General features: G+C 48.0%; 1 protein-coding gene across 1 annotated transcript in view; it reads left to right on the top strand.

The window, feature by feature from the left end:
- Window positions 1–12,865, top strand: part of FBXO24 (F-box protein 24) — a 142,601-nt gene that overhangs the window by 68,397 nt on the left and 61,339 nt on the right. Inside the window, exon 2 of the mRNA XM_086945721.1 lies at window positions 9,634–9,729. Within this exon, the coding sequence (XP_086801847.1) occupies window positions 9,634–9,729 (96 nt within the window). The remainder of the gene's footprint in view (window positions 1–9,633; window positions 9,730–12,865) is intronic.

The following is a 12,865-nucleotide window of genomic DNA, read 5'->3' on the forward strand; positions in this document are numbered from 1 at the left end:
GACTATCCATCTAATTTGTGGTCATCTTCTCCCTTCCTGGTGACGCTACGACTCCTGTTCAAGACACATTGGGACTGTTCATCTCTGCGGGAGAGTTCGTCTGCATCTACAGTTCCTGAGGACTCACTGCCTGCTGGTAGCCATGGGATGATTTCTGCTGACTCTTTTCTCCTTTATTGCCTCTTTGTGTGCCTTTGGGTCTCACTGGAGGGGGTTCGTGTTTTTGTTCGGAAGGGCCAAGGTTAAGATCGGCTGGATTGGGATGGGTTGGCATGGCTTTTACAAGTGTTGGACCTGCAACTGTCTGCTCTAAGAGGCCGGGCGGTGTCTCACAGTACCCTCTAACTTCTCTACATTGCTGTCATAAGTTTGTCTGTTAGTGATAGGGGGTGGCTGTTTCAGGCAGGGGGGTCTAAAGGGGCTGGGAGCCCACATGGATATGCCCTCCTCCGTTCTCTTTTTTCCTACCTTATTTATTTATTTATTTATTCAAAGTTTTATATAGCGCGAACAAGATCTTTGCAGATATCAGAGCGCTTTACAGAAATAGGTGTAGGGGCAACTGGAGGGTGTATAAATCCACTATGGGGTACAATATGGTAGCCTAGCAGTAAAGGGTAGCAGCAGTACATATATAAAACCAATAAACGACATGGAAATGATGATAGCGAAACAGTCCCGAGTCGTGGGTCCCGCAGCAGTAGTGACCAGGTGTACTTAGACATTTACCTCTTTCTCAAAGCTCGCAGGGAAGGGGGTAGGGGCAGCAGGAGGGTAATTGGAACAACTATTAGGAGCAATATAGTAGACTGTAGCATACTAGGATAACAGACATTACAAGGATAGTACCAATAGTCAATCAGGTAACCAGTCCAGCGGCAACGGTGCAGCAGTCTCTGTTCCAGCAGCGGGAGAGTTCAGGTGAACTTGGCCATAAGGAAGGCTTTTACCTCTTTCTTAAAAAGTGCCGTAGAGGAAATAAGCCTGGTTTCAGGAGGAGGTGCATTCCAGATTCTGGGGGCCATTCCTGAGAAGGAGCGTTTGCATGTTTTTTCCTTCCGGAATCTACGAGGTTTCAGGAGTAGATTATTTGTACTTCTATTGGTTCTCGAGCCTCCAGATATAGTCAGCTTATGGGTGAGGTAGCTGGGTGACTTGTGGTGAATTGCCGAATGTGTCATAACGGCAATTTTCAGCTGTATTCTGGCCTCAAAGGGCAGCCAGTTCAGGGATTTTAAATCCGGGGATATATGCAAATGTTTCCTTGATCCAGTGATGAGTCTCGCGGCAGCGTTCAAGGAGGCTCTTAGGGGAGTGGTTGTTGTAATGGGGAGTCCGCTAAGGGCCACAATTCCGTAGTCTATGCTGGGGATAACTAGGGCCTGTACAGCAGTTTGGAAGTCCTTAGCAGGGAGGAAAGGTTTAAGTTTCCTCAAGGTGTTGATTTGGAAGTTGGCTCCTTTAGTAGCTTTGCTAATGTGCTGCTGCATGTTGAGCCTGGCGTCCAGTGTAATGCCTAAGGATTTCGCAGAATCCACGATGGTGGGTTGGACATTGAACGCCGTTAGTTCCTTGAGCCAGGTCTGGGTGATGGCAATCTTCGTGGGAGGTGATATCAGAAGGAACTCAGTTTTCAGAGCATTTAGTTTGAGGTGATTATCGGCGAACCATGATTGGGTGTTTCTGAGTGTGGCGTTCAGAAGCTTGATGTCTTCCGGGGATTGTAGCTTGAGGTAAAGTTGAGTGTCATCGGCGTACATATGGAAGTGTACATTAGATGCATGAAGCAAGGTGGTGAGTGGCTCCATGACGAGGTTGAACAAAGTAGGGGATAGGGATGAGCCTTGTGGGATGCCTAAGGTTACAGGCACCGATGAAGACAGCACGTTGTTGATCTTGAACGTCTGAGACCGGTTATGTAGGAAGGAAGTGAACCATTTGAGGACAGTCCCGGATAGACCCATTCTGGTATTTAGCAGCTCCAGTAGGTTCTCATGTTTGACAGTATCAAAAGCTGAGGAGAGGTCCAAAAGGATGAGTAGGCAGGAATCGTTGCGATCAAGGATTTGGAGGGCGTCATCAATGATGTGCGTCATAGCCGTTTCCGTGCTGTGTTTCGCTCGGAAGCCTGATTGATGAGGGTTGAGGAGGTCAAACTGATCGATGTGTTTTGTCAATTGGATTTGTACACATTTTTCCAGTAGCTTTGCCAAGGTGGGGATATTGGTGATAGGGCGATAGTTGTTCATGTCAGCCGGGTCAGCTGTAGGTTTCTTGAGTATGGGTGTGACTTGCCCTTCCTTGAGGGAGTCAGGGATGCAACCTTCTTGAAGGGAGCTGTTAATGATGTTCGTCCAGAGTGGGAGGAGCAGGGGGTGTGAAGTCTTTCACAGCATTAGCAGGTAGGGGGTCTGAGAAGTGATTAGCGGGCTTCAAGGTTCCAAGCAGCTTGTGAATTGTCTCTTCAGTGTAGGTGTCGAATGACGTCCATGAAGCGTTGTTTTTTGGGTGAGTGGTGGTCATGCTGATGGGTCTGGAGTATCGGCTTACATCAATGAGGAGATCACTTCTGATGTTGTCAGTCTTTAGCTTGAAGAATGCAGAAAAGTCTTCACAGTGTGGAATATCGCTTGTTGCGCTGTTTGATTGAGGCGGCTGCATCTTAGTTTGAGTTTTGACTAGTTCGAACAGTTTTCTTGGACGGTTCTTTGCTTGGTCCAACTGGAGGCTGAAGAAGTTAGATTTCGAACGCTTGATTTTCCTAAAATAGGCATTTCTCTTGATCTTCAGTGTTTTTAGGTGCAGTGCTGAGGGATCAGATCTCCAGGTGCGCTCCGCCATTCGCATAGCCCGTCTATCTTCGTTGAGTCTGCCATCGTACCAAGGGTTCGACTTCTTGGTGGAGACTCTCTTCAATTGCTGGGGGGCTGCTTCGTTGATTATTGAGTTCATCGAGTCGAGGTAGTGGTCAGTCAGTGATTGGACATCAAGGGCACCAGTCGGAGGAAGGAGGAGACTGCAAGTGCGAGCCGGAAGGGAGATAGGGTTGAGATTCTTCAAGTCCCTTTTCCAGATCTTGGATTTGGTGGGTTGAGCTGTGATCGGTTTAACTTTTTCGTTGATGAAGAAAGTGATGATGTGATGGTCTGACCAGTCACAGGGTTGGATCGACCCCAATTGGGTAGAGCCTTCTTTGGCGATAATAAGGTCGAGGATCGAGCCTTTGTCGTCTGTCGGGCTATTGCATATTTGGGTGAGGTCAAGCGCATTGAGGAAAGTTTTGAGACCATTCACCACTGCGTCTTTATGATCGTTCCAATGTAGATTGAAGTCACCCAGGAAAATTTGAGTGATCAGTCGACCGGCATTGGATGAGATCGTGTCCATGAGTTGTTGGGTGAAGGTGAGGTTGTCACCGGGCGGGTGGTAGAAGACATGTAAAGAGCAGATAGGTTTGCCCATGCTGGAGATATCGAGGCAGAAGAGTTCACAGGAAGTGAGGGAGGGGGAAGTGATTTTGGTAACAGAGAGGTGGCTCCTAAAAATGCATGCGATTCCACCGCCCAACTTGCCGGACCTATCGAGCCTAATGATATGGTAGTTGGGGGGGACTAGTATGTCCATTATAGGTGTAGAAGCTTCAGTTAGCCACGTTTCAGTCAAGATGGCCAGGTCTAGGTCCAATGCAATGATGAGATCCGTATGTCGGAGGAGTGTCTCGGGGCTGATCTACAATTGAGTAGGATGCATTTGAGTCTGGGGGAAAGAGGGGAGATCGCGTGTTCTGTAGAGAGGGGAATTTTTCTGAGATTATTGGGGACGGAACTTCTGTTGCTTAGAGTGGGGGGCCTAAGGGGATTTGTGAGGATTGTGGGAATGGGGAGGTGTGTAGCAGTTATGTGTTTTAAAGGGCCAGGGCCAAATGAGCGAAGGAGGGTGTATAAGTCATGGTTCGAAAGGGAGTTGCGGGCGCGCCGTGGACGGTGGGTGTGGTTGCGAGCGGGGATAGAGGGCCAGCACGGGGAGTATAGCTTGAGAGGGTATGTGGGGCGGATGGGGGACTTGTAGGGTGAGGAGGAGGTGGTAGGTAGGGGTTGTCTGGTGCGCGTGGTAAGAAGCTCTTTGATGGTGTGGAGTTCTTCTTTGACTTGCAAGAGGGTGGATAAAATCGTGTCCAGAGGTGGGTTGGGGATGGTGTAGGGGATGGGAGCCGTGGGTGAGTCGTTGATTGGGGAGCTGGAAAGGGGACTGGCTAGGGGGGGGGGGAGGTTATGCTAGCGATGGAGCCGGGCTCTGCTGTAGTAGTGAGAGTGGCATCGTTCGATGGGTGAGAGAGATTGTGGGTGAGGGATGTGGATGGGGAAGGGGGGAGGGCAGAGGCGTGGGTGGGGGTGCTGGTGGGGGGGGGGCCCAGGTGCGTTAGGGGATAGGGGGAGGCTGGAGGCAGTGGGGGTGTGAAGCGGGTATTGGGGGCTGAGAATGGGGGGGAGCGCGTAGGAGGAGTTGAAGTAGGGGAGGTGATGTGTTCTGCGAGTCTAGTTGGGAGAGTGGGGTAGTGGGGAGTAAGCGTGGGAGGGGAGATAGGATAGGAGACGGGCCTGCTGCGGGGCGGGGGAGATAGGTTCCGACCGATGGAGGGGTCTACGAGACTCGTGGGAGGTGAGAGGTGTGGGGTAGAGGAGGAGGGGGTATGGAGGATGTATGAGAGGGGGGAATCTCCGCCAATGAGTGAGAGGAGAGGAGAGGTTATATCAGGTGTGTGATAGGCTGTAGCGTTGGGGACGTGTGGGGAGGAGTGGACTTCACGGGTGGGTGAGATGGTGGTGGTGTTTATTAGACACCCCCAGCCATATTACAATGGGGTCAGTTAGATGCCTTTCCGTGGCGGTGATGCCGCCACGGAAAGGCATGTGGCCTTCACTCTGGGGGCCCCCTGCGGGCCCCCAGAGTAAAGGAGAGGTGGGGGTGCACACGGGGGGTACCTTGTGGTACCCCCCAGCATTTGCATACACAAAGCGGCAGGCACTGCGCGGTGCCTGCCGCTTCGTGTATGCAAATGCATACATGCACTTTTAGTATTGTGGCGGGCGGTGCAGAGAGCACCACCCGCCACAATGTTAAAAATGAGGGATGCGCCCGCCACTGTGGGGGGCGCATCCTAATCCCCACCACGGGACCCCCGCCCTTATGGCGGGTGGTCGCAATCCCCGTGAGGATGGCGGACGGCAAAGTCCGGTCGCCATCCTAATGACCTCCTAAGTATGTAAACTACGTCACACTGATAAGTCTCAAAAGAGGTGAAAGGCATGGGTGATTGTTGAATATCTTTGAGAGGTCTGTGTCTTTGGCACAGCCACACTGAAACCAACTATGGCTTTTAAGCTACATTATACAGAGCATTTGCTTGGAAATACTGAAGCAAAAAGGGACATTTCCCTTTCTCAGGTTCCATCCCCAGATCTGTGTATTGCTGCTAAGTGGCCTCCGGTCATGTGTGGTCCACTAGCCAGGCCTGGCCTCTAGATCCAAGCCCACTGGATTCTGGGACTTGTAGTTTTTCTTTTAGGCTTATAAGTATGGGCTCAAAAATCCTGCCCATCAAATTGCTATTGGTTAAAAAGTCTGTATTTACTGGAGCTGTCACACATGGTATGAGGCCACTTGGCAACTGTGTGACCCGATTCTGGGTGAGGAGGTGTGAGCCATTTGCAACAGGAGGACCCAGCACTGGAACAGCTTATCAGCAATGGTGCCAGTGGAAACATCCTTTGCTTAATTTAAAAAGGCATACTGCCAGCCTTCTACTTAGCCAAAGCCATGGGGTCTTGGCAGTGCTTAATTTGTAAAAGAATGGGTTGGCAGGGCCATCGTTAGGACAGGCGAGCTTGCACCATCCATTGTCCCCTGACGCCCGAAGGAGTAAGTCCTGTTGAAAGAAGGGCATTTACGCCACCCACTTTTCCGGGTGGACAGTGTGGTATCCTTTTTTCTGTCTTCAAATTTCACAGAGAAAAAAGAAATATGGACCCTCACACCATGGGAGTTTCTTGTTTTTCAATAACAAGCTTCAACTTTGGGTGATTGTTTTTTGAAAAAAAAGAAAAAGTTTGTAAAGGTTTAGCGAGTGGCCATCAAATCCGTGACCGGCTGTCCACCAAACTTTTTGTCAGCAACCGCAATGAGGGTGGTTTCTGTCTTGGTAGAGTGTTCTCCGTCAGGTTGAAGGACGTAATATCCTCTGCACTCTTACTTAGAGTACCATCTGCCACAGGCTACATCATCCCCAATCCTTTATTCTTACTCTGGAACACTCACTTGTTTCTCCTCAACCACTCACTTTTTATTCTCGGTCTTGAACATTCACTTTCCATTCTTACTCTCATACACTCGCGTTCTATTATCACTCCGGACACTCACATTTTTTTCTCACTACGGAACACTCAAGTTTTATTCTCACTCCGAACTCTCACATTTTATTCTAACTCTGGAATGCTCATGTTTGATTCTCACTCACTACGGAACACTCAAGTTTTATTCTCACTGGGAACTCTCACGTTTTATTCTCACTCCAGTACACTCATGTTTGATTCTCACTCCAGTACACTCACGTTTTATTCTCACTCCGAACACTCACATTTTATTCTCACTCCGAACACTCACATTTTATTCTCACTCCGAACACTCACGTTTTATTCCCACTCTGCAACACTCGTGTTTTATTCTGACCCCGACACTATCACGTCGTATTCTCACTCCAGTACACTCACGTTTTTTTTTCTAACTCTGGAATGCTCACGTTTTACTCTCACTGCGGAACACTCACTTTTACTCTCACTCCAGAACACGCACATTTTTTCTCACTACGGAATACTCAAGTTTTATTCTCGCTCCGAACTCTCACGTTTTATTCTCACTCTGATACACTCATGTTTGATAGTCACTCCAGTACACTCACGTTTTATTCTCACTCCGAACACTCACATTTTATTCTCACTCCGAACACTCACATTTTATTCTCACTCCGAACACTCACGTTTTATTCTCACTCTGCAACACTTGTGTTTTATTCTGACTCCGAACTCTTACGTTTTATTCTAACTCTGGAATGCTCACGTTTTACTCTCACTGCGGAACACACACGTTGTACTCTCACTCCGGAACACTCACTTTTACTCTCACTCTAGAACACTCATGTTTTATTCTTACTCGGAACACTCACATTTTATTTTTACTCCAGTACACTCACGTTTTATTCTCACTCTGAACACTCACATTTTATTCTCACTCCGAACACTCACATTTTATTCTCACTCCGAACACTAATGTTTTATTCTCACTCTGCAACACTCATGTTTTATTCTGACTCCGAACTCTCCCGTTGTATTCTCACTCCGGTACACTCACTTTTTATTCTAACTCTGGAATGCTCACGTTTTACTCTCACTCCGGAACACTCACTTTTACTCTCACTCCAGAACACTCATGTTTTAATCTCACTCGGAACACTCACATTTTATTCTCACTCTGGTGCACTCACGTTTTATTCTCACTCCAGTACACTCACATTTTATTCTCACTAGGGTACACTCCCGTTTTAGTCTCACTCCAGATCACTCACGTTTTATTCTCACTCCGGAGAGTACACATTTTATTCTCACTCTGAACACTCACGTTTTATTCTCACTCCCGATCACTCACGTTTTATTCTCACTCCGGAGAGCACACATTTTGTTCTCACTCCGAACACTCACATTTTATTCTCACTCCGGATCACTCACATTTTATTCTCACTCCGGGACACTCACGTTTTATTCTCACTCCGGGACACTCACGTTTTATTCTCATTCCAGAACACTCACGTTTTATTCTCACTCCGGATCACTCACATTTTATTCTCACTCCGGATCACTCACATTTTATTCTCAATCCGAACACTCACATTTTATTCTCACTCAGGGACACTCACGTTTTATTCTCACTCCGGAACAGTCACGTTTTATTCTCACTCCGAACACTCACATTTTATTCTCACTCTGGAACACACAAATTTTATTCTCACTTCAAAATACAATATTTTTATTCTCGCTGTGGAAAACACAATTTATTCTCACCCTGGAACAACTCACTTTTTAATCTCACTCTGAAATACTTTTATGCCCACTTTTCATTCTCACTCCGAAACACTCACTTTCGACGTTGCGTGAATGTCTCGGCGTGATGGTATCATTCAGTGCCAGCTTCCTGTGAAAGGCACTGTGCCGGTAGGACCCAAACATGTACAGCTCTCACACCCATGATCTAGACGTATTCTGAGTGAGGTCTTTAATCAGTTAGTTCAGAGGCTTGGCACTGCAGAGAAAACACACAAGACGGGCATATACAGACCAGCCGACAGTGTAAAGTTACACAAATATATGTTTAAATTAAATCTGATCAGATAACTCATGATTTGCCACCGGAGAAGGCGACGCATCACTCCCATGAGCATGCATAGAAATAACAAGCATTTGCAATGCAATAGGTCTCGCCTTTGGGACCTTATATGCATTTAGCTAAGCAGCACATTAGCCTGGGTGCTGAAACATCTACTGTTCTTTAACATGGAGTGAAAGTAAGCACCAACTGCGTGACACGCCAGGTATGAGACCACATGGAGAGAAATATTGCCTTTCAGCAGGAAATGGTATAGTCCAAAGCTCTGTTTTTAATATAAAATCAGGGCGTCGGTGGTCATATCACTGAAAATACAAGATTTGAAAAAAATATTATTGTTCATGGGTGCTCGAGGAAGACAACTTCTATGGACTGGAAACCAGAGAATGCTAAAGTGATTCTGGTATTTTACTGACCTCTGCTGGTCGCTTTTTATCAAGAAAGTTAAATAGAGGCCGTGTCAGAAAAATAAAATAAGAAAGTCCCTCAGCAGAAAACAATTCTGGTATTTTACTGACCTCTACTGGTTGTTTTCTATGAATACAGTTGAATAGAGGCTGTTGAACAGAACAAAAGTCCCTAAGCGGAAGCAGACAAGTCCTAGGGCTGATCTCCAGAGCCCACAAAGTACATAATAATAATAATAACAGTGTGGTGTGCACTGACTCCCCAGGGAATATTTATTATTATTTCAGGCAAAGAGGCCCGTGAAGGGAACTTGCTGCTCTGTGGTGTGTGAAAGGAAGAGAGCAGAAATACCCCAAGTTTACAAGGGTATGGGGCATTTCTGTTCTCCCCTAGTGCTGGCGCGCTGTTTGATGCCTAGCACCGCTGCAGGTACCCTTGCGCGAGAGTGCAACGGCTCCTGTGCTGCACGCAGGATTGTTTTTGTGCAGGAAGGGGCTCCACGGGGCGACCCTAGAGAAAGCCCAAATTTAAAGTGTATTTTAATGAATACTTCTGAAATTTGCAAGGCGAAGTTGTGTGTGTCCTCTCGTGCCGTATTGTGAAGCTGTTATGAGTTGAGATGAGTACAGTACAGGGAGCCAAAGGTATTAGAGTCATATATGACGTTCTCGCAAAAAGCAAACAGGTTAGGTGAGGGTTAGGTCCTCTCAGGGCCTGAGCTTGGGTATCTTTCTGTATTTGTCCCCTCCCCTCCTTCGCTTCATGATGGGCCTGTGTGTTCCTTCTCTGCAGGTGAAACGGAAACGGTCGCCCTCAATGGTGGACATGAGCGGGGGGAAGAAAGGGCGGATGAGCTCCACCACCATGCAGTCCTTTCCTCCTGAACTGGTAAGTAAAGGAGAAGCCACCTCAGGGCTGTGCATGCACCCCAGAGCATGGGAAGGGGCATGCACAGCAGCAGGACATGCAACCCTCAGCGGGGGAAGGGTCAGAGCAGGGCATGCACCCCACAGTCCGAGACGGGTCAGGCACAGCAGCAGGGCATGCACCCCACAGTGTGAGAAGAGTCAGGCACAGCATCAGTGCATGCAACCCGCAGTCTGGGAAGGGTCAGGCACAGCAGCAGGGCATGCACCCCACAGTGTGAGAAGAGTCAGGCACAGCATCAGTGCATGCACTCTGCAGTGTGGGAAGGATCATGCACAGCAGCAGGGCATGCAACCCTCAGCGGGGGAAGGGTCAGGCACAGCAGCAGTGCATGCAACCCACAGCGGGGAAAGGGTCAGGCACAGCAGCACTGCATGCACCCCAGAGTGTGGGATGGGGCATGCACAGCAGCATGGGATGCACCCCACAGCGGGGGAAGGGTCAGAGCAGTGCATGCGCCCCACAGTGTGAGAAGAGTCAGGCACAGCAGCAGGGCATGCACCCCACAGTCCGGGAAGGGTCAGGCACAGGAGCAGTGCATGCACCCACCGTGAGGGAAGGGTCAGGCACAGGAGCAGTGCAAACGCCCCACAGCGTGGGAAGGGTCAGGCACAGCAGAGTGCATGCACCCTACAGTCTGGACAGTGTATGCACCCACAGTCTGGGAAGGGCCAAGCCCAGCAGCAGTGCATGCACCACTGAGTGTGGGAAGGGTCAGGCACAGCAGCACTGCATGCACCACTGCTTGTGGGAAGGGTCAGGCACAGCAGCAGTGCATGCACCACTTAGTGTGGGAAGGGTCAGGCACAGCAGCAGTGCATGCAACCCACAGTGTGGGAAGGGTGCAGCACAGAAGCAGTGCATGCACCCCACAGCGTAGGGAGGGTCAGGCACAGCAGCACTGCATGCACCCCACAGCCTGAGAAGGGTAGGTCATGGCAGCAGTGCCTGCACCCCACAGTGTGGGAAGGGTCAGGCACAGCAGCAAGGCATGCACTCCACAGACTGGGAAGGGCCAAGCCCAGCAGCAGTGCATGCACCCCACAGTCCGAGAAGGGTCAGGCACAGCAGCAGTGCAAGCACCCCTCAGTGTGGGAAGGGTCAGGCACAGCAGCAAGGCATGCACTCCACAGACTGGGAAGGGCCAAGCCCAGCAGCAGTGCATGCACCACACAGTGTGGGAAGGGTCAGGCACAGCAGCAGTGCATGCACCCCTCAGTGTGGGAAGGGTCAGGCACAGCAGCAGTGCATGCACCCCTCAGTGTGGGAAGGGTCAGGCACAGCAGCAGTGCATGCACCCCTCAGTGTGGGAAGGGTCAGGCACAGCAGCAGTGCATGCACCACAGTGTGGGAAGGGTCAGGCACAGCAGCAGTGCATGCACCCCTCAGTGTGGGAAGGGTCAGGCACAGCAGCAGTGCATGCACCCCTCAGTGTGGGAAGGGTCAGGCACAGCAGCAGTGCATGCACCCCTCAGTGTGGGAAGGGTCAGGCACAGCAGCAGTGCATGCACCCCTCAGTGTGGGAAGGGTCAGGCACAGCAGCAGTGCATGCACCACACAGTGTGGGAAGGGTCAGGCACAGCAGCAGTGCATGCACCCCTCAGTGTGGGAAGGGTCAGGCACAGCAGCACTTCATGCATCTCACAGTTTTGGAAGGATCAGGCAGAGCAGCAGTGCATGCACCCCACATTGTGTGATGGGTCAGAGCAGTGCATGCACCTCACAGTTTTGGAAGGGTCAGGCACAGCAGCAGTGCATGCACCCCACAGCGTGGGACGGGTCAGGCACAGCAGCACTGCGTGCACCTCACAGTTTTGGAAAGGTAAGCCACAGTAACAGTGCATGTATCCCACAGTGTGGGAAGGGTCAGGCACAGCAGTAGTGCAAGCAGTGGCAGGTAGCGGATCACTGTCATAATATCGACTACACAAATATCGTTGTACTAAAATATTGTGACATAAATATCGTCGAAAATATCTACATCCTATCTTTATACTATATATATCGAAATATCAAAAACAAATATTGTTGTTAAAAATATTGTTGTTAAAAATATTGTTTTTAAAAAAATGTATACAAAAGAATGTATAATAAATTAAATGATTCATATAATTGAAAAATAGATAATTAGAATTATTAGAAAATGTTAAAAATATTAAGTAATTTGTATATTGTACACATAAAGTAAACATACATATATAAAATATAATATTTATTTACTGATTAATATGAATGAATAATTATTTTAATGAATTATAAAATGTTAGAAAATATTAAAAATTATAAATACATACATAAACATATATATATATATACATACACATGTAACATAAAAATAAAAATAAATCTCTCTCTCTCTCTCTCTCTCTCTCTCTCTCTCTATATATATATATATATATATATATATGTATATATATTAAAGTAGAATATTAAAATGTATATTTTTTTAGAACTACATTTTACACTACATTAACTGCAATAGTAGGGAAAATGTTTGATAGAAGAGGGGATAAAATTACTATTTCCACTCCATGGATTGCAATAGTAGTGAAAGTGTTGGATAGAGGAGGGGAATAAATTACTATTCCTTCTCCAATGTGTGCAACAGTAGGGAAAGTGTTGGATAACGAAGGGGAATATTTTACTATTCCCACTCCAGGGAGTGCAACAGTAGGGAAAGTGTTGGAAAGCATGGGGTAAAAATTACTGTTCCCAGTCCAGGGATAGCAATAGTAGGGAAAGTGTTGGATAACGGAGGGGAATAACTTACTATTCCTTCTCCAATGAGTGCAACAGTAGGGAAAGTGTTGGATAGTGTAGGGGATAGAATTACCATACCCACTCCAGGGAGTGCAACAGTGAGGAAAATGTTGGATAGCTGAGGGGAATAATTTACTATTCCCACTCCAGAGAGTGCAACAGTATTGAAAGTGTTGGATAGCGGAGGGGATAAAATTACTATTCCCACTCCAGCAAGTGCAATAGTAGGGAAAATGTTGGATAGAGGAGGGGAATAATTTACTATTCCCACTCCAGGGATGACAACAGTAGAGAAAGTGTTGGATAGCGTAGGGGTAACAATTACTATTTCCACTCC

The sequence above is a fragment of the Lissotriton vulgaris genome, chromosome 12 (genome assembly GCF_964263255.1).
Source record: "Lissotriton vulgaris chromosome 12, aLisVul1.2, whole genome shotgun sequence".
Classification (NCBI taxonomy): domain Eukaryota; kingdom Metazoa; phylum Chordata; class Amphibia; order Caudata; family Salamandridae; genus Lissotriton; species Lissotriton vulgaris.